At 45.6% G+C, this 24,422-nt stretch overlaps 1 protein-coding gene and 1 pseudogene across 1 annotated transcript; both read right to left on the bottom strand.

The window, feature by feature from the left end:
* Positions 1–519: 519 nt before the first annotated feature.
* LOC136457576 (uncharacterized) lies at positions 520–8,806 on the bottom strand. Its single transcript, XM_066457610.1, has 12 exons — positions 8,681–8,806; positions 8,413–8,477; positions 8,228–8,290; positions 8,017–8,101; positions 7,305–7,372; positions 6,769–6,870; positions 2,422–2,511; positions 2,058–2,132; positions 1,741–1,773; positions 1,439–1,513; positions 857–913; positions 520–702 (listed from the first exon to the last, which is right to left on the bottom strand). Exons 1-12 carry the CDS (start codon positions 8,736–8,738, stop codon positions 595–597), a joined length of 879 nt encoding a protein of 292 aa, XP_066313707.1. The 5' UTR covers positions 8,739–8,806; the 3' UTR covers positions 520–594.
* Positions 8,807–12,114: 3,308 nt separating this feature from the next.
* Positions 12,115–14,002, bottom strand: LOC136457577 (FACT complex subunit SSRP1-like; annotated as a pseudogene).
* Positions 14,003–24,422: the final 10,420 nt, after the last annotated feature.

Raw genomic sequence — 24,422 nt, forward strand, 5'->3', positions numbered from 1 at the left:
CACACCCTTATCCATCGCGGGACCAAGAAGGCAGCACAAGATTCAAAGAAAAAAAAAGGCAGCACAGCTAATTGCCACGATGCACGAGGCCACAAAAGCCTGTGACATCAGGTGTTGCTGAACCAAAATTTTTAGGCGTGGCAAACAAACCCTTGAAATTAGGAAATAGTACAAGCTAATTGCCACGATGCACGAGGCCACAAAAGCCTGTTGCCACGATGCACGATGGTCCTGTTTGACTTACCCCATATTCGACTTGTTCAGCTTTTTTTTAGTTGGAATAGTATTTTTCTTTCACAACAATTCAGTCGGAACAGTGTTTTTCAGCCAGTTTCAGCCAAGTTTCAGACCAGTGAACGGGGTCGATCATCGTTTGAACTTGGAAAGATCAAACACGCCTGACGAAAATAGATCAAAACTGGAATCCGAGATTCAACTATCCGCAGTTCAAACTGGCCAAAGCGGCAAAATAAGCCAGTGACCCAGAACTAGAAAGACGGAACATGCCTCCCTAAATCAAGGTGTGCTTCCCTGTACAAAATTTCACAAGGCGTCGGTAATGCATCCATTGCTTTGCCTTGATCTCTCTCACGGTCAAGGCAGAATCAGACGTGCCGAGTTCAAGCCTGTTGATCGAAGCATTCTTCTACTGCAAGGGTTCGCTGATTCGGTGGCCAGCAGTTGCCCGAACCCCCCCAGCCCCTGTCGAAAAACAAAGATTTCCCCGTCAGCCTCCAGCAAAATGAAGTGGTTCCCCCTCAAAAAAAATAAAATGAAGTGGTTCCTAAAATAATTACGACGTCGGCCATTTCAATGAAACAGTTCAACTAAGAAGAAACAAAGTGACAGAACTAACCGGTGGCAACTCTGAGCTCTTGTATCCGATGCGCTTTACTGTTTGTTGCAATCCTTCCTGGGAAAAAGAAAAAACCAGAGAAGAGAATCAGGGGATCCTTGCTTGGAAGTTAGAATACATTGCTCATGATCCAGGGGATCCTATCACTCAAAAATATCAACAACAAATTTCTTCTCCTTGCTTTCTTTCTGACAGTTTGGCATTTGGGTTTGTCATGGAGAGGGTTTCGGTATGAAAAAAAAAGGAGCTACAGATATATTGAAATAATACCATGTTTTAGTTCAAGTGGGACTAGGAAGTGCAATGCACTGTAAATGAAATATACATGAAAAGCAAGTCTAGCTCAACAAGGAGATTCTTCTTATCGTATCTCAATTTTATTACTATGTGCACTTCCATGCACAGTAAAAAAAAATTACCAGCACACTGAGCTTTTTATATTGGCCATAATAATCGTTTACCAAGAAACAAGAAATGAATAGTGTACCATACTTACTATCAAAGTAAGATTTATACAATAATAATGTAGGAAACATGGCGTGAAGACTAAAAAATGCTGGCACCAAAAATGGGCACACTCACCAGCTGTTCCGGTAGCTTGTCAACCCTTTTTTCTATGAATTGGCAGAGATAATCCACCGCCACACATGAATAATTCTGTTGATAAGATATTGTTAGTCATCATGGAAGAAGACAGTAGTTTACTGCACTTAGTTTGTATCATGCATTGAGGAGGAAAGACAATGGAATCCTCCACTTCCACTACTGTATGAGAAATTGGATCTATGATCTAAAACACAAAAGCTTGACACTAAATTTGCTGAGTGTTCAACTCGAGAAATTCAATATTATGCCAATACTGCTCCGATAAGGATAAAGTTTACCTGTTTTGCTTCAATTGAATCCATCTTCTCATCCTGCACAACAGATAAGTTTATGCTAAGACAACTGGAAAAACTATAAAACTAGCAGGGGCGGATCCAGAACGGGGCTGCGCCCCGGGCTGAACTGCTGATTCACGTTCAAAACAGTCTGATCTTGCTTCCTAGGCCTCCTTTTGTCTAATTAAGATCATAGTTTTTTAGGCTAAACACCACATATGTTAAAGAGGCTATATGGACTCGCCCCGGGCTGCAGCCTGGGCCCTGGATCCGCCCCTGAAAACTAGTACGAAGCAAATGCAAGTTCAATATAAGCTCACCAGGCCCATAACCATATTTTTTATGTTATCCATGTCTGATCCAATGTTCTTGATTTTCAACTTTGCACCAGTAACCTGAATGAAGAAAAGCGGATATATGAGATTATACACAATACACTAAAGACTCCATCGTCTAGCTCATTCGTATTAGCAGCTAAGTCTGTATAATCAACAAAATATGCAAAAATAACATATTAACATTTCAGTTCACTGTAAGGTTTTGACAGTGTAGGTCACTGTAAATAACTCATGGAAACTAGCTTCACAGTGGTACATACGTTTCCAAATCTGTTCTTGCTGTTTGAATGAACATAAAAACATCCGGGGTTCTCTTTCAAGCAAAAGATACTGAATTTCAAAGTACCTGATCTCTTATTTGCACCGAAATCTCCTTCTGCTGTTCCAATTTATCATCCACGTGCTGAATGCGCTGTGATAAGAGCTTTTTAGCAGCCTGCACAAGTTGTGGCATTTAATACACTTAGATCATTTGAAAATCCCACAAGCTACTTAAGAAAAGTGGTATACATTCAAACAGGGCAGCATTTTGAAATCCGTGTTGGAGACCCATTTGAATCCTATGCTTCAACCATAGGGTTGATGAAAATATCTAATCATACAACTATTTTTGAATAAACAATGCGATTAAGGCTTGTTTATAAATGAGGACTACAAATCTCCAAAGTTAGTTTAAAAGAATATTACAATTTTTATTTGTTGAGATAATACTTCAGTTAAATTGTAATTCAGCATCCACCTAATTTACTAGACATAGTTGTGTGGTTCAATATTCAAGTCACCTAAATTTATTAGACATAGTTAGGCCTCCATCTGCGGAAAAAAATTGGGTGCACCCCGGGCACACCGAGCTGCTCGTGCTCTCCCCAGCTAGATACACGCCACGTGCACAGCTCCTTCATCGTACGGCAACGCGAAATAACCCTCCGACGGCAGCCAAACAACATGACGGCTCGGCTCATGGAACCTCATCGGCTCAGCTTGTTCGTTCCCATCCCAATTCCCAATCCTGGGGCGGCGCGGCCAGCCCATGGGCACGCTCCCCGGTGGCGTGGCCAGCACAAGGGCAGAGCTCCTCGGCGGCGCGGCCAGCACAGGGGCGCTCTCCCTCGTGGTGCGGCCAGCTCAGGGGCGCTTTCCCGCAGATGCCGGCGTCGCCCGTACTCGCGGCCAGCGCTGCAAGCGACCTCGCCATCCGTCGTTGCCCGCCCGTACACGGCTGAGTCCTTCGTTCCTAGAGCGTGCTTGCCTTCCGCCTGCGACCTGACCGGCGCCTTCTGCATGCGCAGATCCGTCGCCGTCGTCGCCTTCGCCTATTCCGGCGCTCTTGCCGTCGCCTGAGCCTCTACCGGCTGAGGATATGGGTGTTCAGGTAAGGTGAAGAATCTGAATCTGAAATGGGCAGATTATACTTGATTGATTGATATGGGTGTCATTGTTTCAGCACAGCAGAGCATTCAGGATGTTCCCGTCGTTCTTGGCCGGGGAACCATTGTCCAAGTCCTGAAGGCTCCTGAGGTCATGTCTACCTGATGATGTCTACTAGCTACATGCTACAGTCTGAAAAAAATGTAAAAGATGGATGAGAAAGTGATGTGGGGAGCATTCGCAAGTAGAAAATAACTTGTTGATAGGCGTGCAGTTCATGTAGGTGCTGCAGCGTGATACATTTGACAAATGGTTGAAGAATTTATTTCTTAAAGACGTTTTGGCCGCTGTATTTGCAGCTTGGAGCAAGTCCATAGCTGGGACAAGAAGCCTGTGCACTGAATCGATGCATCAGGCTCTGAACAGCCACTCAAGCTGAAGTTCTCTCAAGCTGAAGTTCTCACTAGCTCAGATCGATTGTACTCATACAAAAAGTGGTCTGTGCGTCGTTTTAGTACTAATATATCCCTAGGGCTTTGAATGTAGATAGTATACATACCTATGGATTCAAACCTCCGACAAGAGCATCTAATGTAAATAGTATTCATCGAGGAAAAAAAGATTCATCGAGGAAAAAAAGATTCAAACCTATGGTGGAATCTTCAGTGTATTAAGCTGGGCCTCATCGAGGAAAAAAAGATTCCACCATTAGATGCTCTTGTCGGAGGTTTAAATCCATAGGTATGTATACTATTTACATTTCAATTTATACATTGTAAGCTGTAATATGGGTTGTTTAAATTGGAAACTACCATACATCGTACAGGTTTATTGTGCAAGCATGCTCTTAGAGTCTTCAATACAAATGGAGTATACAATTTGCCATCGCAATATATCCTGCCTAGATGGACCAACTATGCCAAAAGTGGATTTTATATTGAGAAACAAGTAACTAAGATGAGAGGTTTGAAAACACATGCAGCACTTATATCTCGACAGGCCACATCTCTTGCATTGAAGTGTTCTCGGTCAAAAGAACTTCTTGATAAATTGCAGAAAGCCATACATAACTTGAACCTGGAAGCAGATACTTATCTAAGTGAGATGCATGAAAAATCTAATGAGGTTCCTCCAATTCCAAATGAAAATGTCAAGCAACCATTAAATGGAGTAATATCTTTTAGAATTCCTGAAGTAATAAAGGGACCAAAGAATACACGTTTTAAAAATGCTGTTGAAAAGAAGGCAGGGAAGAAGAAGAAGGGTGGTCATAAAAAAGGTACTGATCTGCCCACTGTTTTAAATATTGTATTATCATATTGTATTATCATATATATGCTTCATTGTAGGTGAAAATCCGGAAAATAACGATGTAGAAGAAGGGCCATCTTCAGCCATGTATGCTCCTTTCGTGCAAGCTGGATATGCTACTTCCACAATGCCACAGTTCAGTTTACTTGCTGATCCTTCTGCAATGGCTGCTCCATACATACTAGGAGGATACACAGGTCTCTTAATCGGAGTTGATCAAGATGCCACACTGCAAACAACTGTTAGGAAGTTACATTTTGATGGAGTGCAAGAATAATAAATCTATGTAACTTTGCTCTTTTGCTGTTAGGAAGCCTCTTTTGCTCAGATAGGAGCCTTACACACTTTGCTCTCAATAGGAGCCTGTTTAGAACAATGCATTTCAGAGAATCTATGAGATTATTAAGACATCCATTCCACTGCTGATTTCAAAACATCCAAATATATTTCAGACAAAAATCACATTTTACATTTTACAAGTATCAATGAACTATATACTGATACAATTGTTGACAATCTGTCGGTCCTATCCAAACATCTACATTCATCTACATTCAAAGCCCTAGGGATATATTAGTACTAAAACGACGCACAGACCACTTTTTGTATGAGTACAATCGATCTGAGCTAGTGAGAACTTCAGCTTGAGAGAACTTCAGCTTGAGTGGCTGTTCAGAGCCTGATGCATCGATTCAGTGCACAGGCTTCTTGTCCTAGCCATGGACTTGCTCCAAGCTGCAAATACAGCGGCCAAAACGTCTTTAAGAAATAAATTCTTCAACCATTTGTCAAATGTATCACGCTGCAGCACCTACATGAACTGCACGCCTATCAACAAGTTATTTTCTACTTGCGAATGCTCCCCACATCACTTTCTCATCCATCTTTTACATTTTTTTCAGACTGTAGCATGTAGCTAGTAGACATCATCAGGTAGACATGACCTCAGGAGCCTTCAGGACTTGGACAATGGTTCCCCGGCCAAGAACGACGGGAACATCCTGAATGCTCTGCTGTGCTGAAACAATGACACCCATATCAATCAATCAAGTATAATCTGCCCATTTCAGATTCAGATTCTTCACCTTACCTGAACACCCATATCCTCAGCTGATAGAGGCTCAGGCGACGGCAAGAGCGCCGGAATAGGCGAAGGCGACGGCGACGACGGATCTGCGCACGCAGAAGGCGCCGGTCAGGTCGCAAGCGGAAGGCAAGCACGCTCTAGGAACGAAGGACTCAGCCGTGTACGGGTGGGCAACGACGGATGGCGAGGTCGCTTGCAGCGCTGGCCGCGAGTACGGGCGACGCCGGCATCTGCAGGAGAGCGCCCCTGAGCTGGCCGCACCACGAGGGAGAGCGCCCCTGTGCTGGCCGCGCCGCCGAGGAGCTCTGCCCTTGTGCTGGCCACGCCGCCGGGGAGCGTGCCCATGGGCTGGCCGCGCCGCCCCAGGATTGGGAATTGGGATGGGAACGAACAAGCTGAGCCGATGAGGTTCCATGAGCCGAGCCGTCATGTTGTTTGGCTGCCGTCGGAGGGTTATTTCGCGTTGCCGTACGATGAAGGAGCTGTGCACGTGGCGTGTATCTGGTTGGGGAGAGCACGAGCAGCTCGGTGTGCCCGGGGTGCACCCAATTTTTTTCCCCATCTGCCGTCCTTGAGTTGCTCTGTTGTTTGTTGTTCATGATTTTTTTCAGTGGCACGTGGTCTATTTCAGAATTTAATTTTTAATTTTCGCTTTGGATGCTTTGTAATTAAACCTTGTTCTTCCATAATGCAATGAGCCACAACTGTCCTACGCATCAAGAAAAAAATAGTAACCTAAATACGAGCATTAAGAGTATCATTATCTATTTCAGAGAGGAATATGTCATCATCCATTTGACAGTAATAGTGACTACAAGTTGTGGTACTGCTGTCTAGAATATAATACAAATAATGTTCATTCATTCTGAATAATAAAGGAAAATGAGATAATGACTTCGCTAGGAAAGGGATGCTGGTAGTACTTACAGCAAGAGAGCTCTGCACTTGTTCCAGATGCTTAGTCATGCTTGCAACAGCATTAGCCATATTGCGTTTAGTGACATACATCAAGCTAGAGAAGGAAATTCCCTGAAAGGCAACGGAGAGATTACAGTTAATCGAACAAGCCCTTTTCAATGCTTGTAGACAATTAGAACAGGATAAGCTCAAGTAAATAGCAAATGGCCTAACACAATTTTTTAGCGTTTTTATTTGTCTATGACATGTAGCTAGGTTTTGGGCTTGTAGTAGACTTTATATAGTTCAACAAAAAGGGTAGGACTTCAGAATTAGATCACAGTGGCCCGAAAGCAGGCCATTTGACTGTAGTGACACGCATAGATACTGCAACTTGGAAAAAGAAGTCAAAAGCCAATTTCCAGTTTTTATTTTATTTCTAAAAGAAGAGTAATCGCTATTGAGTGTCTGAAAGCATGGGTGTTCAGAACATGCTGATTTACTTAAATACAATGGGATTATATCACTGATGAATGAAAAAAAAATCAACATCAATTGGGACTTACTTTCCACCACATGTAACAGTAGCCGACTGTCCCTACAGCAGCAGCAGGTACTATGAAAGCTGATCCAGCTGCAAAGAGGTAAAATTATTACTTAAGGAGGGCTTTAATCATGTTGACACAACAGCCTAAATATAAAAGATATACCGAATTTTACACAAAGATCTGAAAGAACATTCCATTTGCAGGCTTACTTTAACACATGTTTGTTTGGTACCATATTTATTCTAGCAGGCTTTTTTCTTCTGTTTTGTCTTCTTGGTTTTGTCTCAGTTGAGAGCTTCTTTTTCTTGTTTCGGGTTGGGTGGTTTTCAGGTCGAGGGTGCGGTGAGGAGACCGTGGTTGTACAGGGCCTAGTCGGTTGTTCTTGTTTGTAAACCTTTTTTCTTGTTCTATCGTCTAATAAAAATATGGCAAAGCTTTCACCGCCCTTCTAAAAAAATATTCTAGCAGAAACAGATGGTGATATGCAAAGTAGCGGAAGTTCAACACTTAGTTGTCATAGCAGTAGCGGAGAAGAACAAATACAAGAGATTTTCAGTTTGTCTCCATGCAATATGATGGTTGGGTTTAGTAATAAAGCATAATATGCATGCATGACGAGCCAATGCATGTTAATTAAGACAGGATTGGATGGTATGTAATGGTAAGACAGGAACCGGACAGCTAGCAGAACAAACAGATTCAAGCGCAGTACGTAGTTGAGGTGACAGACCTCCGTTTCCTGTATCCACCTGAATAATAGGTCTTGTCACGACGTGATGAACCTCGTTGGTCAATTGAGCAAGTGCTTTAGCCACCTAAATAAAACAGAACAGCGTGCTACATTAATTATGTGCTAGCACAAGGTACACGCATCATGCTGCCTCGTTCATATACAAGCAGAAGCAGGGCGTTGCGCGATGCACGATGCACGCATGACGTACTATGTTAGTGTCGTCGTTGACGGGGGCTGATTCCACTCCCGACCCCTTCTCTCTAAGAGACTCCTGCGAAGGCAGCATCATCAGGAAATCAAACGCGGATCAGAATTCAGAGCTGAAAGCACAATGCAAACACGCCGCAGGGTGTAGATCGTAGATCGATCGGAGCGGTGCGCCGCCGCACGCACCTGAAGATCGCGGAGGAGCTCGCCGAGTTTGCCGCTGCGGGCAGCGATGGGGCCGCCGACAGCACCTGCACGATCGATCCGGATGAGAAAAAAAAGGAGAAGGAGAATTGGAGGAGGAAAAAAAACAAAGGCACGCGCGTGGGCCGTGTTGCGGGTTCTAAGCACCGGAAGAGCTAGCTAGCTCGATCTAGTAAATCATAGGGTAGCATGCAGCAGATCGATGGACGGGCAAGTGCACAACGGAGTATGGGGCGGCGGCGTTACGCACCAATGCCGACGAGGAGGACGAAGCGGGTGAGGCCCAAGCCGGCTTGCACCACGGCCATTGTGCTGGTGCCTGCCGAGGCGGCGTGTGCTATCGCTGGCTGCGTGCCCACTGCGGCGGCGGACAGGAGCTTAGGCGGCGTGGCGGGTGAGGAGCGAACTATCGCCTGTTCGCTTGCTTATAAGCATTATTTTTTTAAGCCAACTAACAGTATTTTTCTCCCACAACAAATCAACTTTCAACCATGAGTCGATAAATCCTGGCTTAGGCTAGGGGTCACGGTTTTAACAGACAGGCAGGGTCGCGCGCGCGAGTGGTCACGGCTATAACTGTGTCCAACCATAAATCCAGCAGGGACACGAATCCTCCTTATTTAACAAAGGATTAAGTTCACTTTTGGCCCCTCAACAATTGTGTTCGTCTGATTTTAACCTTCAACTACAAAACCGTCTAGTGTTGATACCATAACTGTCAAAACCGTTCACTTTTAGCACCTGGGCGCGGAAGAGGCGGTTTTGTCTGGCGTGGAACGGGTTTGACCATGCCACGCTGGCATTGACCGCCACGTAGGACGCTGGCCTACATCTCAGTGAAATGTGGGGCCCGCGCGTCACCCACTAATTCCCTCCCCTCCTTCCTCCAGCTCCAGCAGCATTCAGACAGTGCAGTCGAGTTGTCGTCGCCGCCACCGGACAAGCAGGCTGTTGCGCCATGGCCGGCGAGCGCAGCTGCTGCACTGCTGCGAGGCGGGCGAGGGCCGTCGAATCCGTCGCCCAGCTCGTGTGTCGTCTAGCTCCGCTGAGCTCGAGCACCACCAGCCGCGCCACTGTAGCCGTTGCTCCCCTTGCAATCATTCGCCGCCGTCTGGCTGCCACGTCGTCGCTGAGCGAGCGTGCGCGCGCGCTGCCGCGTCGGGCTAGCTAAGCCGCCATCGGGCTCACGTGCTAGGGCAACCGGATGAGCATGCGGCCACGCCATGGCCGACGAGCGCGCGAGCGGGACACCGTGCTGTTGCCTCCACTGGCTGCCCCCCGCGGAGGCGCCCGTGGCATGCGGCCCCGGTCCCTACGGTGATGCGTGGCATAACCCTGGCAGCATCCCACCGGAGGAACATCCCCTCTAGCAGCGGGTAACTGAGCGCCGCGCCGTAGCACATGAGGAACAACTGCGGGAGCAGCTCGCCGACGAATTGGAAGCCACCCCACGACGTCATCTTCCAGGTGCCGGCCATGATGGCCGTGGCGTTGAGCACGGAGAGCGTGGTGGCCGGGAGCAGCAGGGTGGAGCAGCCCGTGAAGTTGAAGACGTCGTCCTGGTACAACCTCCCGTCGGCGGTCTTGCTGGTGAGGTCGAAGTCCAAGGCGCGTGCGGCGAGCCGCTCCTGGGCGGCGCTGACGTAGCTGAAGAGCTAACCAGTGAGGGCGTTGAGCACCTAGAACCTCTGCTCGTTCCACCACGTGCGCAGGTCCAGCCTCCCGCGCCTGGCCACGCACACCTCCGCTGGGTGCTGCAGCAGCGAGGACGCGAACGCCGCTACGGCAGCGGCGGGGCAGGAGAAGAGCGGGACGCCGCGGAGGAGGCAGAGCTGCGACAGGGTGGCATAGCAGGGCACCGGAACGGCGTAGAGTGCGGCGAAGCCGAAGTAGGCGTAGCCCATGGCCTGGAGCAGGGAGGCGCGGAGGAGCGGGCGATAGGCGAGCGGGGACTGCCTCCTGGAGACGCCGACAGCAAGCATCCCGGACATCTAGCGCTTGTTCTAGACCAGCACGTCGTTGAGGTTGGTGGGCATGCTGCCGAGGAACGCCGGCCGCGGCTCCGGGTAGCAGTAGGCGGACGTCCAGCACCGCGAGAAGAAGCGCTGGTACCCCGTGAAGTAGTCCTCCACCACCTACTGGTACATGAAGCCGACGCCGGTGCCCCAGGCTGTGCCCGCCTCGTACGCGCAGGAGGCCACCAACGCCGGGGAGGCGGCGTCCGCGTCCGTAGCTTGCTCGAGCGCCACCGCCCTGCTCGCGCGCCGCCGCAGCAGCATTCTCGCGTACCGCCATGCTGCTTGCGCGCTGCCGTCGTAGCCTGCTCGCCGCCGGTGACGGGAGGAAAGAGAGGGGCCATCGTGGCACGGTCAACGCCAGCTTGGTTAAAACCGCCCCAAAGCGAACGGTTTTGACAGTTAGGGTATCAACACCAGACGGTTTTATAGTTGAGGGTTAAAATCAGACGAACAGAATAGTTGAGGGGCCAAAAGTGGACTTAATCCTTTAATAAATAATAGCCAGTACAATATTCAGCAGGATGAAGGCACGCGAATCCGACGTCAGCCATACTACCACACTGCGGAAGCATGCATGTTGCGTGTTGCCCGGCGCTGGTGCCTGCCGTCGCTGAAGCCACCGTAGACCAATGCGCCAAGATCCTCTCCGGCCACCGAGTCACCAACCAGCCCTGCGAGTCCGGAATCCAGCATCGTGTCCCTGTAGCCGGCCCCGGTGCAGTACGGTGCAGCATCGTATCATGACGCCTGCCGCCCTCCGGCAGGTAGGGTGCAGCGCCGTCGCCGCCGGGGCGTCCTCCTGGCCCTTCGGCCCTAGTATTTCCCTGGAGGCGCACGAGGTGACTCTTGTCAAAATTGGCGTCCCTCGCTGTGTATATATCCACGCCAACTGACGCCAAAAGTCTGGCGCTCAAAATCGCCGCCTCACTTTTGACAAGCCGTGCTGTGTATATCCACTCCAACTGACGCCAGAAGTCTGGCGTTCGAAATCGCCGCCTCACTTTTGGCAAGCCGTAGTTAGGGCTTCCCCAACGCACCACCGTGTACTACTGTCTCAGCTTCCACGTCTGCGCCTCTAGTCTAAATCATCATGAGTAGTAGTCCCGCAGTGCGCCAGAGCTCCTTGTAGAGGAGTCCATGGCTCCATCTGACAAAAGGATGAAGCATCCTTTGTAGCGCGCGTTGCAGCCAGGAAGTGAGCTGCCTCCACTGGTCCCCAACAAAATAAAAGCTGAATACTTGCAGCAGAGAGGGAGAAAAAAGTTATCCGCTTGGATCACACCAAACCAGCTGCCTTCGATGTGAGTTTTGACAGCTCTACTTTTTTTTTTCTATAAGTACCATTGCTTTTGGCTGAGGCCAACATGCTTGTAGCCTGCGTTGGTGAAACCCTTATGGTGTGGCAAGCTGAGGGAACGTACCAAACAGATCCTTGATGGGGCGTCCTTTTCTTTAGTTTGGACCAAGAGCGTGCTGCGAGCGAGCAGTTGCCTATGACAAACACCGGGACACCAAACAAATTCCCCAGGAGGCCAGGACTCTTTCCTAGGGATAGCCTTGTGATGGCGGGCACCGCGTGTTTGGATCTGTTAGAATTTTCACCAACGAGATCAGGCAAAACAGCCATCATCAATCAATAGTTAAATTTTCGTCCGTCGAGGAAAAATAAATAAGCTTCAACGCAACACCATCTCTCATAAACCACGTATGCTGGTTTTTACACCAAAAGTCACTAGACTACACTCGTACAACCTTTTGCCCTGCAGAGGTACGCTACAAGAAACCCCCTCTTTACTGTCAGCAATGCTGGAGGCAAACTACCAGTGCCGGCACCGTAGGCACACGCACACGCACACGCATGCTGGCAATTTCACCCAACGGCAACAGTTGCCGACGTATAATAATAGTACATGCCACTAGAATTTAAAACAGTGCCACCATGCCAGCCCAAGGGCTTGAATCTAGTCAGACTCGTTGCCAGAATCCACATCAGCTGTAGCTTCGCCTCGATAGACGGCGGACTCTTTTTCATAACGTTTCTTGTCGACCTGGGCCTGCTGGATGTAAGGCTGCTTCTCTTCGCCTGCTCATGACAAGGAACGAGGGAACCGTAAGCACACAGCTTTTGTTTTAGCTGTAAACGTGATGACAAAACATTGCAAAATTTGCCTCACAGATGAAACAATGCTGATACTATTACTCGGATAATATGGAGAGTGATCTAGAATATTACTTGACATCTTTTGCCACATCTCCCCAAGCTTCTTTGCAATCTCAGTCGTAGGCAAATCTGGGTTGCTGCTCTTCATGTTCTGCATCATCAAAAATAAACTTTAAACTTCTGTCCAATATCAGTTTCTAGTGTGGGAAGGTTTCTGCTCTACCCTCAGTGTCACAAAATATCTAAACGACCTAATATGCTGGGAATGATTAACCAAAGCAACTTACTCCTCGCTCAGCCATTGAGAAATACATGAACGGTGTCATTGCTCTTTTGGAGGCATTAGGATCTTTTTTCTTCTTTGCCTTTTTCTTTTCATGTCCTTCGTCATCCCTGCCCTTAGGCTTCCTTTTCTGAACTGGCTTTGAACTGCTTGCCTCCTTCTTGGATGATTTCTGTGGAGAAAAACAACTACATAGTACATCATGGCTTCAGGCTTGCTACAGGTCTACAACAACAATAAATTTAAAAATACCTCTTTTTCACCACCACTATCACTAGCATCTGATTCCTCATCACCCGAGTCATCAGTAGGAGACCCACTATCATCCTTATCCGCAACAAAATCTTCATCCTAAAATGAAGATAAATAATAAGTACATATAGAAGGGCTCAGTAATAAGATTAACAAGGCAGCATCAAGCAACATAACAACAAGGCAGCATACCTCTTCATCACTTTCATCATCCCCAGCCTGATTCTTAATACGCTCTAGATGTGGATCAACGGCATCATCATCAGTGTCTCGTAGAACATCTGTAACTACACCACTTGCACCTTTACCATCTCCTCCAAGGTTCATTATTTTAATGTTCTTTCCACTAAAAAAAAGATCAAAAATAAGGATAGGAAAACTTAAGTTTATGTATAACATGAAAGATGATGAAGGCAATAAAAGGGACAACATACTTGATGAAGTTGAAGAGGTTGTGGTACTCATTCCTTTGAATATTTCTGAAGAGATGCTCTTGGTCATTTTTCAGTTTGACAAGGAGGTCAAAATAGTGAGATGATATACTGGCACCCCCAGCACCATGACGTTCAAATTCAACAAACTCAATCTGCATTGAGAATGTAATAAACAGCAGTTACTACGAATGGACGCTGAGAGTTCCAACCACAAATATAAACTGATACCTCCTCATGAAGAATGAGTGTAGGTGGCTTTGGCAGGAAGAAGAAACCCTTTTCAAGTGGATACAAGAGTCCATCTTCAGCTTTGAGTGATGATTTAACTGCATATCCATCTTGGCAACTTCTGAAAGAACCTGGCCTTGTGACTTTAGCACCAGATAGACCACGAAGGACTTTGGTAAATACCTCATGTATTAGACCCTATGGATATATTGAGAACAGTGTAAGAAAAAGGAATAAGTTAGTGTAGTTAGCAGCAAGTATCGATTGCATACTTGTTAAAAGAAATAAAAATAAATGACATGAGAGTTGCATAGAACTAGCTACTGACATAGTCCAATAAATGGAAGATTGCCTAAATGACAAAATTTTCAAGGATTTCTAAAACTTAAGCTCTACATCTTCACACTTGCAAACATCAGCATACATTATTCTTTTAGAAAAATAAAGAAGGTGAAAAGCCATGGAGCCTTAGTTGACCATGAACAACAACAACAACATAGCCTTTCAGTCCCAAGCAAGTTGGGGTAGGCTAGAATTGAAACCCACCAAGAGCCCCAAGTCATGGTTCAGGCACTTCAATAGCTGCTTTCCAAGTACTCCTATTCAAACATAGATCTATAGGTATATCCCAAGCTTTCAAATCTCTTTTTATTGCCTCCACCCATGTCAATTTCGGTCTTCCTCTATCTCTTCTCATATTATTAGCTTGGCTTAGGACTCCACAATGTACTGGTGCATCTGGAGGTCTCCTTTGGACATGGCCAAACCACCTCTACCGATGTTGGACAAGTTTTTCTTCAATTGGTGCTACCTCTAGGCGATCACATATATCATCGTTCCAAACTCGGTCCATTCTTGTGTGACCGCAAATCCATCGCAACATACGCATTTCTGCAACACTCAGTTGTTGAACATATGCCAACATTTTGCTCCATACAACATAGCCGGTCTAATCGCCGTTCTATAGAACTTGCCTTTTAGCTTTTGTGGTACCCTCTTGTCACAGAGAATGCCAAAAGCTTGTCGCCACTTGATCCACCCTGCTTTGATTCTATGGCTAACGTCCGCATCAATATCTCCGTCCCTCTGTAGCATCAATCTCAGATACCGAAATGTATCCTTCTTAGGCACTACTTGACCTTCTAAACTCACATCTCCCTCCTCCTGTATAACTCCGCCAAAGTCGCATCTCATGTATTCGGTTTTAGTTCCGCTCAATCTAAAACCTTTAGACTCAAGGGTCTACCGCCATAACTCTAGTTTCTTATTTACTCCCGCCTGGCTTTCATCCACTAACACTACATCATCAGCGAACAACATACACCAAGGGATATCCCCTTGTATATTCCTGGTAACCTCATCCATTACCAAGGCAAAGAGATACGTGCTTAAGGCTAACCCTTGATGAAGTCCAATTTTAATCGGGAAGTAATCTGTGTTACCATCGTTTATTCAAACACTAGTTACAACATTGTTGTACATGTCCTTGATGAGGGTCTCGTACTTTGATGGGACTTTATGTTTATTCAAAGACCACCACATAACATTTCTTGGTATCTTGTCATAAGCCTTCTCCAAGTCAATAAAAACCAAGTGGAGGTCCTTCTTCTGCTCTCTAAACCGTTCCATAACCTGTCTTATTAAGAAGATTGCTTCTGTGGTTGACCTTCTGGGCATGAAACCAAATTGGTTTGTTGATATATGCGTTGTTCCTCGCAGGCGCTGCTCAATGACTCTCCCATAACTTCATAGTGTCGCTCATCAACTTAATTCCCCGATAATTAGTACAACTTTGGATATCTCCCTTGTTCTTGTAGATTGGTACCAATATGCTTCTTCTCCACTCCTCAGGTATCTTGTTCGATCGAAAGATATTGTTGAACATCTTGGTTAGCCATACTATAGCTATATCCCTGAGACATCTCCACACCTTGATTGGGATACCATTAGGGCCCATCGCTTTGCCCCCTTTCATCCTTTTCAAGGCTTCTCTGACCTCCGATTCTTGAATCCTCCGCACAAAGCGTCTGTTAGTGTCATCAAACGAGTCGTCCACCTAAACGGTGGTGTTCTCGTTCTCACCATTGAACAATTTATCAAAATACTCTTGCCATCTATGTCTGATCTCATCCTCCTTAACCAAGAGCTGCTCTCTCTCATCCTTTATGCACTTGACTTGGTTGAAGTCCCTTAGTCTTCCTACTACGAGCCCTAGCCATCCTATAAATGTCCTTCTCTCCTTCCTTTGTACTCAAACGTCGGCAAAGGTCCTCATAGGCCCGTCCCTTTGCCTCACTCACTGCTCGTTTTGTAGTCTTCTTTGCCACCTTGTACTTCTCTATATTGTTTGCACACCTATCATGATACAAGCGCTTATAGCACTCCTTCTTTTCCTTAATATCCTTTTGCACATCTTCATTCCACCACCAATTGTCTTTCGAGTCGCATCCACTCCCTTTGGTCACTCCAAACACCTCTGAAGCAACCTTTCGAATGCATGTTGCCATCTTCTCCCACATGTTGTTTGCATCGCCTTCATCATTCCAAGGGCACTCTTCAATGACCTTTTCCTTAAAGATCTTTGATGCCTCCCCTTCTAATTTCCACCACTTCGTTCTAGCAACCCTAGCTTGTTTGTTCCCACGAGCTTACACTAGAAAGCGGAAGTCAGCCACCACCAGCTTGTGTTGAGCGACCACACATTCTCCAGGTATCACCTTACAGTCCACGCATGTTCGTTTATCCCTCCTTGTAAGGACAAAGTCGATTTGACTAGAGTACTGGCCGCTACTAAAGGTCACTAAATGAGACTATCTCTTACAGAAGAAAGTGTTAGCTATCATCAGATTAAAAGCTATGGCGAAGTCTAAGATTCCTCTCCCTCCTGGTTCCTACTGCCATATCCGAAACTCCCATGAACCACCTCGAAACTTGCACTTGATGTACCTACATGGCCATTAAGATCACCTCCTATAAAAAGCTTCTTGCTACTAGGGACTGCTCTAACCAAGCGATCTAAGTCTTCCCAGAAAAGCCGCTTAGCACTCTCATCATGGCCTACTTTGGGGGCATACGCACTAATTACGTTTAAGACCATATCATTAATGACAAGTTTAACTAAATGATCCTATCCCCGTGCCTTCTCACCTCCACCACACCATCATTGAGGCTCTTATCAATCAAAACTCCTACTCCATTTTTATTAAAAGTTGTCCCTGTGTACCAGAGCTTGAAGCTGGTATTGTCCACCTCCTTCGCCTTCTGCCCCTTCCATTTAGTCTCTTGGACGCATAAGATATTTACACGCCTCCTAACCGTTGTGTCCACTAACTCTCTTAACTTACCTGTAAGGGACCCTACATTCCAGCTACCTAAACGGATCCTAGTTGGCTCGACTAGCTTCCTTACCCTTCGTACCCCCCGAGGTAGGTGTGAAGCCCTTTGCTCATTTTGCACCACACCTGGGCGCCGATGTGGCGTGCCACTGAAGATGTGATGACCCGATCCTTGTTCACTTGACACCGTGTCCAGATCATGACACGTGTCGCAGAACCGACCAATTTATAAGAATACAAGTATAATGGCAATCCGCAAGCGGTCGCACTGTCATACTTGAACCCATATAAACCCGGTAGTCCGTCGAGTACCACGACGGGTCTCGATAAACGATTTACAACAACCAAGATCGTACAGGATTCAACATGCATGCCACATATTACATAAAGTTCACAGATACTTTTCGTCATCAGAGTACGAATAAAAGTTATTACAAAACAAGTTTGATAAACAAAGCGGAAGCAAATAAGTTCGAGATAAAGTTTTCCAACATAGTTTAATACAGTGCCAAACCAGATCACGGTCCACAAAAGCAAGGATAGGAATTACTAAGGAAAGCCTGCCCAAGGCTTACTCCTCATCCACAGCGGGATAGAAGCAACTCTTGCAATAACCATGATACACAGTGCCATCTGCAACAATGGGAAAATAAACCCTGAGTACGAGAAGGTACTCAGCTAGACTTACCCGTCATGAACCAGAAATAAAATGACTCCAAGGATTATGCAAGGCTGTGTAAGTGGACGTAACTTGACAACATTTTTGCGAAAAAGGCAATTAACCGTTGTACAGTTGTGATTCTTTTATCAAGTTAATTATAACTATCCATTTCTAGGTTAGCAACTATCCTATGCCAAACATGTGGTATGTTATTTAGAATCATACAATAGTAACCATAGCAGATATTGCAATTCCATATTCATTTGAACCATCACGTTTCATAACACAGTTACTACGATGTTGGAGCTAGCCAAGTTTCTCACTATCCGGGAGAGACGGCGATTCGAATCGATTTCAACCAGCTGGGAATTTATTCCTAACACAAACCCAGATCTATCAGCCACGATAGTCTTAGGTCACCTTTGGTACAACTCTGGTACACATTTCGCGGGTTCGTACTGCGCCGCACAATCTGGAACACCAGATGCCAGGATGCTCAGGCCAAGCCTGCCCTTGGGCTCAGTCTGATCGTTCCCCGGAAGGAGCGCACAACAGAACGATTCCCGGCCTGAGTTGAATTACTCGGCTTCGCGGTCGGAACGAGTTATTCGGCCAGCTAAGTGAGAGGCATGCGTTCAATCTTGTCAGAAGTTCCAACAACGGTACGGTCCTTGATCGACACAGACGGGGATAAGTCCACACCCAAGACCTCCATGCCTTGTTGCTTCCCTATCGACCTCCCGTCCGGTCTCAATTTACTTTTACCACATGGTTCTGTTCCACGATAGCAGATATAGCCAACCGTGCTCCGGTATCCACCTATATCTCACAGGTGACAGGACATCACCCGACTTCTACCGGTCTAAGCATGGCTAAGCATATATTCGATCCTGGACCTATACCGGTTAAAGGGTTAATATCTGGACAAGGAAGGTACATGCATCAAGTGGTTTCATTCAACTCTTATACCTAATGCATCAATCATAAATACGTAAGTAAACATTGGTAAATTACTGGGAGACTTATAATGCTCCGGGGCTTGCCTCGCAGAAAGGAAGTAGGACGATGGTCAGGGCACTCCGGCAGCTCTTCAGGGTTCTGCTCCACGCCTTCGGGAGCTGCGGCTTGTGGATCCTCCTGCGGGTTCCCTTCCTCTGCTTCTTCGAATTCCAGCAACGTGATCTCTTCCTCCGATCCTAGATGCATGAGTATGGTATGAGTATCACGAATGCATATATGTTAACAAGTGCATCACGTTGTTTGAGTAGGTGCATATCTCTTCTCGCTTACTACTTAACTACTTCTACAATGCATCGACTATGCCATAAACAGTATCTACTTGTTTCACTCATAACTGGAGTTCTACAAATCCGAAAACAGTGATCTTGGACTTTCTGGAAAGCTTATCAAATTTTCTACAACTTTGTTATTAACCATTTTTACAGTCTACATCAGTTTCAACATGTAACTCCTCATACTCTAGAATCAGTCCAGAAATGATTTAACATGCAATACAAAGTAATAGCACCTCTACTTTAGGTAATCATTCACCAATTGACAACCTAGAACCTACCAACAGTTTAAGCATACCAAATATAGTTAGGATAATATAATGGCAAAGCCCAAACTATTTATTAAATTGCCTTTATTATTTTATTTAGATATCTAGGTTAAATAATAAATATATATCAGATGTGCTTAATAAATTCTCAAAAATTTACAGAGCCTTACTAATGCTATCAAAGGACTACTATAAAAATTTCAGGTCATTTTCCTAAGTAGAACATTCTATACAAAAATGATAAGGAAGCAAGGCTTGAATTAACATAAATGGAAAATCCTATTGAAAAGTGTCAAGCAACAGATTTCTTATTTTTCCTAACATCCATATGGTACTAGTATCACCTCCAACAAATTTCATGAATTTTGGACTCATAATTAATTTATAAAAATTCATGCAAGGATTAACTATTTATAAAAGAAAAATCTATAACTATAGATCTACACATGCACTGGTCCTCAAATTTTTATCCAAGCTCATATATAACAAGAATAGCTTACCACAAAAATTTCATAATTTTTGGAGCACAGGAACTCTAGATATAAAATAAACAAATTTAAATGCATTCAAAAGCACATTTGAAATCCCTATTTAAATCTCCAGAAATTTCTACTGTTGAAACTAAGAACATATTTTTCCTAAATACTACACTTCCTAAGGAACACAACCATATTTATTTCAACATTTTATGAGCTACCAAACTGCAGATACAAAAATAACAAAACAAATCAAAAACTGGATTCAAAATGAGTTAGCCCTCTCTACTGCTGTCGCTGACAGGTGGGACCCGCTGGTCAGGGGACCCCACGCGTCAGTGACACGGAACAGGGCAGCGGTGCTGCGCGGTGCTGGCGCGGCCAGAGCTCGCCGACGGCGAGGTTGCCGGCGGTGACATCATCACTACGCGATCTACTTGACCTAGCGCATCTATTGAGCCACTTGGCCGGCCCTATTGTCGACGGTAAGGACGACGGCGGCGGCAATGGCGGAGCGGCGAGGCTGGACCACGGCAAAACGCCGGCGACGTCCTCGGTGGCCCGACCTAAGGCTCAGACGAGCACCAGGGTACTACGGCGGACCTAGCGCGCTAGCTAACGCTTGGAGAGGGGGACTGTGGCGGCGTGGCCACGACGACGGGGCTCACGGCGGAACTCCGGCGAGCCTGTGCACGCGGCTGGAGCTTACCGAGCGTGGTCAACGGGCACGGGCGGGCGCGGTGAGTCACTGAGATGATGGTGGAGAGGTTGCGGTGGCGATTGAGTGGCTAGGCGTGGGTTGGTGCCGTCAACGACGACGGCGGCGCTGCTGCTGTGCTTGCGGGCGCTGCGAACGGCGAAGGAGACCGAGGCGAAGTGAAAATGGAGCGTGGCTGAGTGCGGGCGGGCGTTGGCGTGATGAAGGCGCGCTCGGGCGCGGCGTGGCCTGCGCGGTCAGGGCAACGGCGACGCGCGGCCGACGGGACCTCCACGCGGCGGCTCTGCTCTGAAGCTGGTCGGCCACTGTGCCGATCGATTCAGTCGATTCAGTTTCGTCAGAACGTGATGGCCGAGCCTGACGACGAGATTTGCCACTGATTTTCCCGCTAATCCATCGCTCCAACTCGTAAATGATCTAAATGACTTTCGTAGTCCTAAGTACCAGCTACAAATGTTGTTCAATGATCGTGTTCCAATTCACATCGTACACCGAGTAAAATCATGATCAAAGTCGGCTCGTCAGGCTGTCAGTCGAGCATACTCTTAGAAAATTTGTTAAGTGTTAAAAGTAAGATTTGGCTGGTTTTTGTGGGACCCATTCAAGCATGTTAGAAGCAAAATCAGTCCATGACCCAAAAATAAAAGTTGTTCCTTATGTCAAACACTACCACTTTGCTTTAGTGAACTCCTCCATGCAAGGTCCCTAACACCTAGTTCAACTTTAGTCAAACTTGTCACTTTGAAATCATGATGCACATTCAAACCATGGCTAAATGACCAAACTAGCCCTAGCACTAAATACCAAAGTTGTTCATGATGATACCCTAAGCATGTTAAAACAATTTGCAAGGTCATTTAAGCATTTCAAGTAGTAGTCACTCATATAGCTATTCAGGTCCAACACATGAAATAACACTTCAATGCTTTGATCAAGAAATGTGGCCTTCATGAACAAAGTTCCTTTAGTTAACCTAAGTGTAGCTAAGGTGTTGTAGTGACTAGCACTACCCACATGCATTCATTTATACATGATCATATGCATATGTTCTAAGAAACATGAAATAACAAGCAATGTTTCATATGTTTCGATCAAATGTTTCAATTGTAAATGATGATTTATGGATGCTTGATGCTCATAGCTCATTTTATGCAAGTCAAGTTATGCAAGGCTAACACCCGAGGTGTTACAGCCCCTCCCCCTTATAAAAATCTCGTCCCGAGATTTGCAAGACCTACCATTCTTGGAAAAAGGCGGGATAAACTTCTTGCAGATAATCTTCTCTTTCCCATGTAGCATCTTGTTCACTATGATTGTTCCACACCACCTTATAGAACTTAATGATCTTACTCCTAGTCACTCTCTCCATCACTTCTAATACTCGAATTGGCTTTTCTTCATAAGTCAAATCCGATTGAAGTTGCACGTTGGTGGGTGCAATAGCTTCTTCCGGTACTCAAAGACATTTCTTTAGCTGAGAAACATGGAACACATCAAAGATTGCACTCATCTCTGGTGGTAGCTGTAGCTTGTACGCAACATTTCCCTTTCGTTCCAAAATTTTGTATGGCCCTACATATCTTGGTGAAAGCTTCTTTTTCATCCCAAATCTCTTCACACCTTTCATGGGTGATACTCTCAAGTACACATAGTCACTTACTTCAAAAGTTAGTGGTCTTCTTCTTCTATCGGCATAACTCTTCTGTCTTGATTGAGCTGCCTTCATGTGTTGTTGGATGATACGTACTTGTTCTTCGGCTTCATTGACAAAATCAATACCAAAATATCTCCTTTCACCGGGCTCAATCCAATTCAATGGAGTTCTACACTTTCTGCCATACAAGGCTTCAAATGGAGCCATTTTGATACTCGCTTGATAACTGTTGTTATAGGAGAATTCAGCTAAAGGTAACCATTTCTCCCATGACCCTTTTGAAGATATAACACAAGCTCTAAGTAAATCTTCTAGGATTTGGTTTACTCTCTCTGTCTGTCCTGAAGTTTGCGGATGATAAGCTGAACTTCTGATTAGCTTGGTTCCCAAAGCTTGGTGTAAGTGTTCCCAGAAACGAGCTATGAACTGCGGTCCTCTATCCGATATTATGGTCCGGGGTACTCCATGCAACTTCACGATCTGGGAAACATATAACTCAGAATATTTACCCGCGTGATATGTTGTGTGAACTGGTACAAAATGGGCTGACTTGGTGAGACGATCAACAATGACCCAGATTGAATCGTGACCTTGGGGCGTTGTTGGAAGGCCTGTGATAAAGTCCATACTGATCTCCTCCCATTTCCATCCTGGGATAGGCAGTGGCTGAAGTAATCCAGCGGTTTTCATATGGACGGCTTTCACTCTACTGCAGTTATCACACCTTGCAACATAGGCTGCGATCTCTTTCTTCATCTTAGTCCACCAAAAACGGGTTTTCAAGTCTTGATACATCTTACTACTACCCGGGTGGATAGACAATTTGGAGGAGTGAGCTTCTTCTAAAATTTGATTCCTTAGCTCTCGGTCTTTCGGCACCACTAGCCGGTCCTCAAACCATAATACACCTCTTTCGTCCAATCTAAAGTGTTTTGTTTCTTGCTCTTGCATTTTTCTCTTGATGTGACTTATTCCTACATCTGTCTGCTGTAGCTCTATGATTCGGCCCTCAAGCGAACAACTGATTGTGATATTGTGGAGTACGGCAGGATGTAGCAAGTTGAATCCATCTTCCAATAGTGCTTCCATAGTGTTGCAATGGGACTTCCGACTAAGTGCATCAGCTACTACATTTGCTTTACCCGGATGGTAATGCACTTCCAAATTATAGTCCTTAATCAATTCCAACCATCTACGTTGTCTCATGTTCAGTTCTGGCTGGGTAAAGATATACTTGAGGCTTTTGTGGTCAGTATAGATATGACATACATTGCCCAACAAGTAATGTCTCCATATCTTTAGTGCATGGACAACGGCTGCAAGTTCCAAATCATGTGTAGGGTAGTTGGCTTCATGTTTTCTCAGTTGCCGAGAGGCATATGCAATTACTCTCCCTTCTTGCATAAGTACACATCCCAAACCTATTCCTGATGCATCACAAAATACATCAAAAGGCTTTTCAATGTCTGGTTGTGCTAGCACTGGTGCTGTAGTCAACAAAGTTCTGAGGGTGTGAAAAGCTGTTTCACATTCTGGTGTCCACTTGTATTTCTCATCTTTCTGAAGTAGTCTGGTCATAGGCTTAGCTATCTTTGAGAAGTCTGGAATAAACCGACGATAGTATCCTGCTAACCCTAGGAAACTCCGAACTTCATGCACCGAAGTTGGGGCTTTCCAATCCATGACCTCTTGCACTTTTGATGGGTCTACTGAGATTCCATCTCTGGATAAAATGTGACCTAAGAAAGGCACTTTGCTCATCCAAAATTCACATTTGCTAAACTTGGCATATAGCTTATGTTCCCTCAGTCTGGATAGGACAATCCTCAGATGCTCTTCATGATCTGACTCAGTTTCTGAATAAATCAATATGTCATCGATAAACACGACCACGAACTTATCAAGTTCGGGCATGAATACCGAGTTCATTAGGTACATAAAGTAGGCTGGAGCATTTGTTAGTCCGAAAGACATAACCAAATACTCGTATAAGCCGTACCTAGTAGAGAAAGCAGTCTTCGGTATATCCTCCGGTCTGATCTTTATCTGATGGTAACCTGATCTTAAGTCAATTTTGGAGAATACTTTTGCCTTCGCTAGCTGATCGAACAAGATGTCGATGCGGGGTAACGGATATTTGTTCTTGATGGTCACAGCATTGAGTGGTCTGTAATCTACACACATCCTCAGTGACTTATCCTTCTTTTTCAC

The sequence above is a fragment of the Miscanthus floridulus genome, chromosome 6, assembly GCF_019320115.1.
Source record: "Miscanthus floridulus cultivar M001 chromosome 6, ASM1932011v1, whole genome shotgun sequence".
NCBI lineage: Eukaryota > Viridiplantae > Streptophyta > Magnoliopsida > Poales > Poaceae > Miscanthus > Miscanthus floridulus.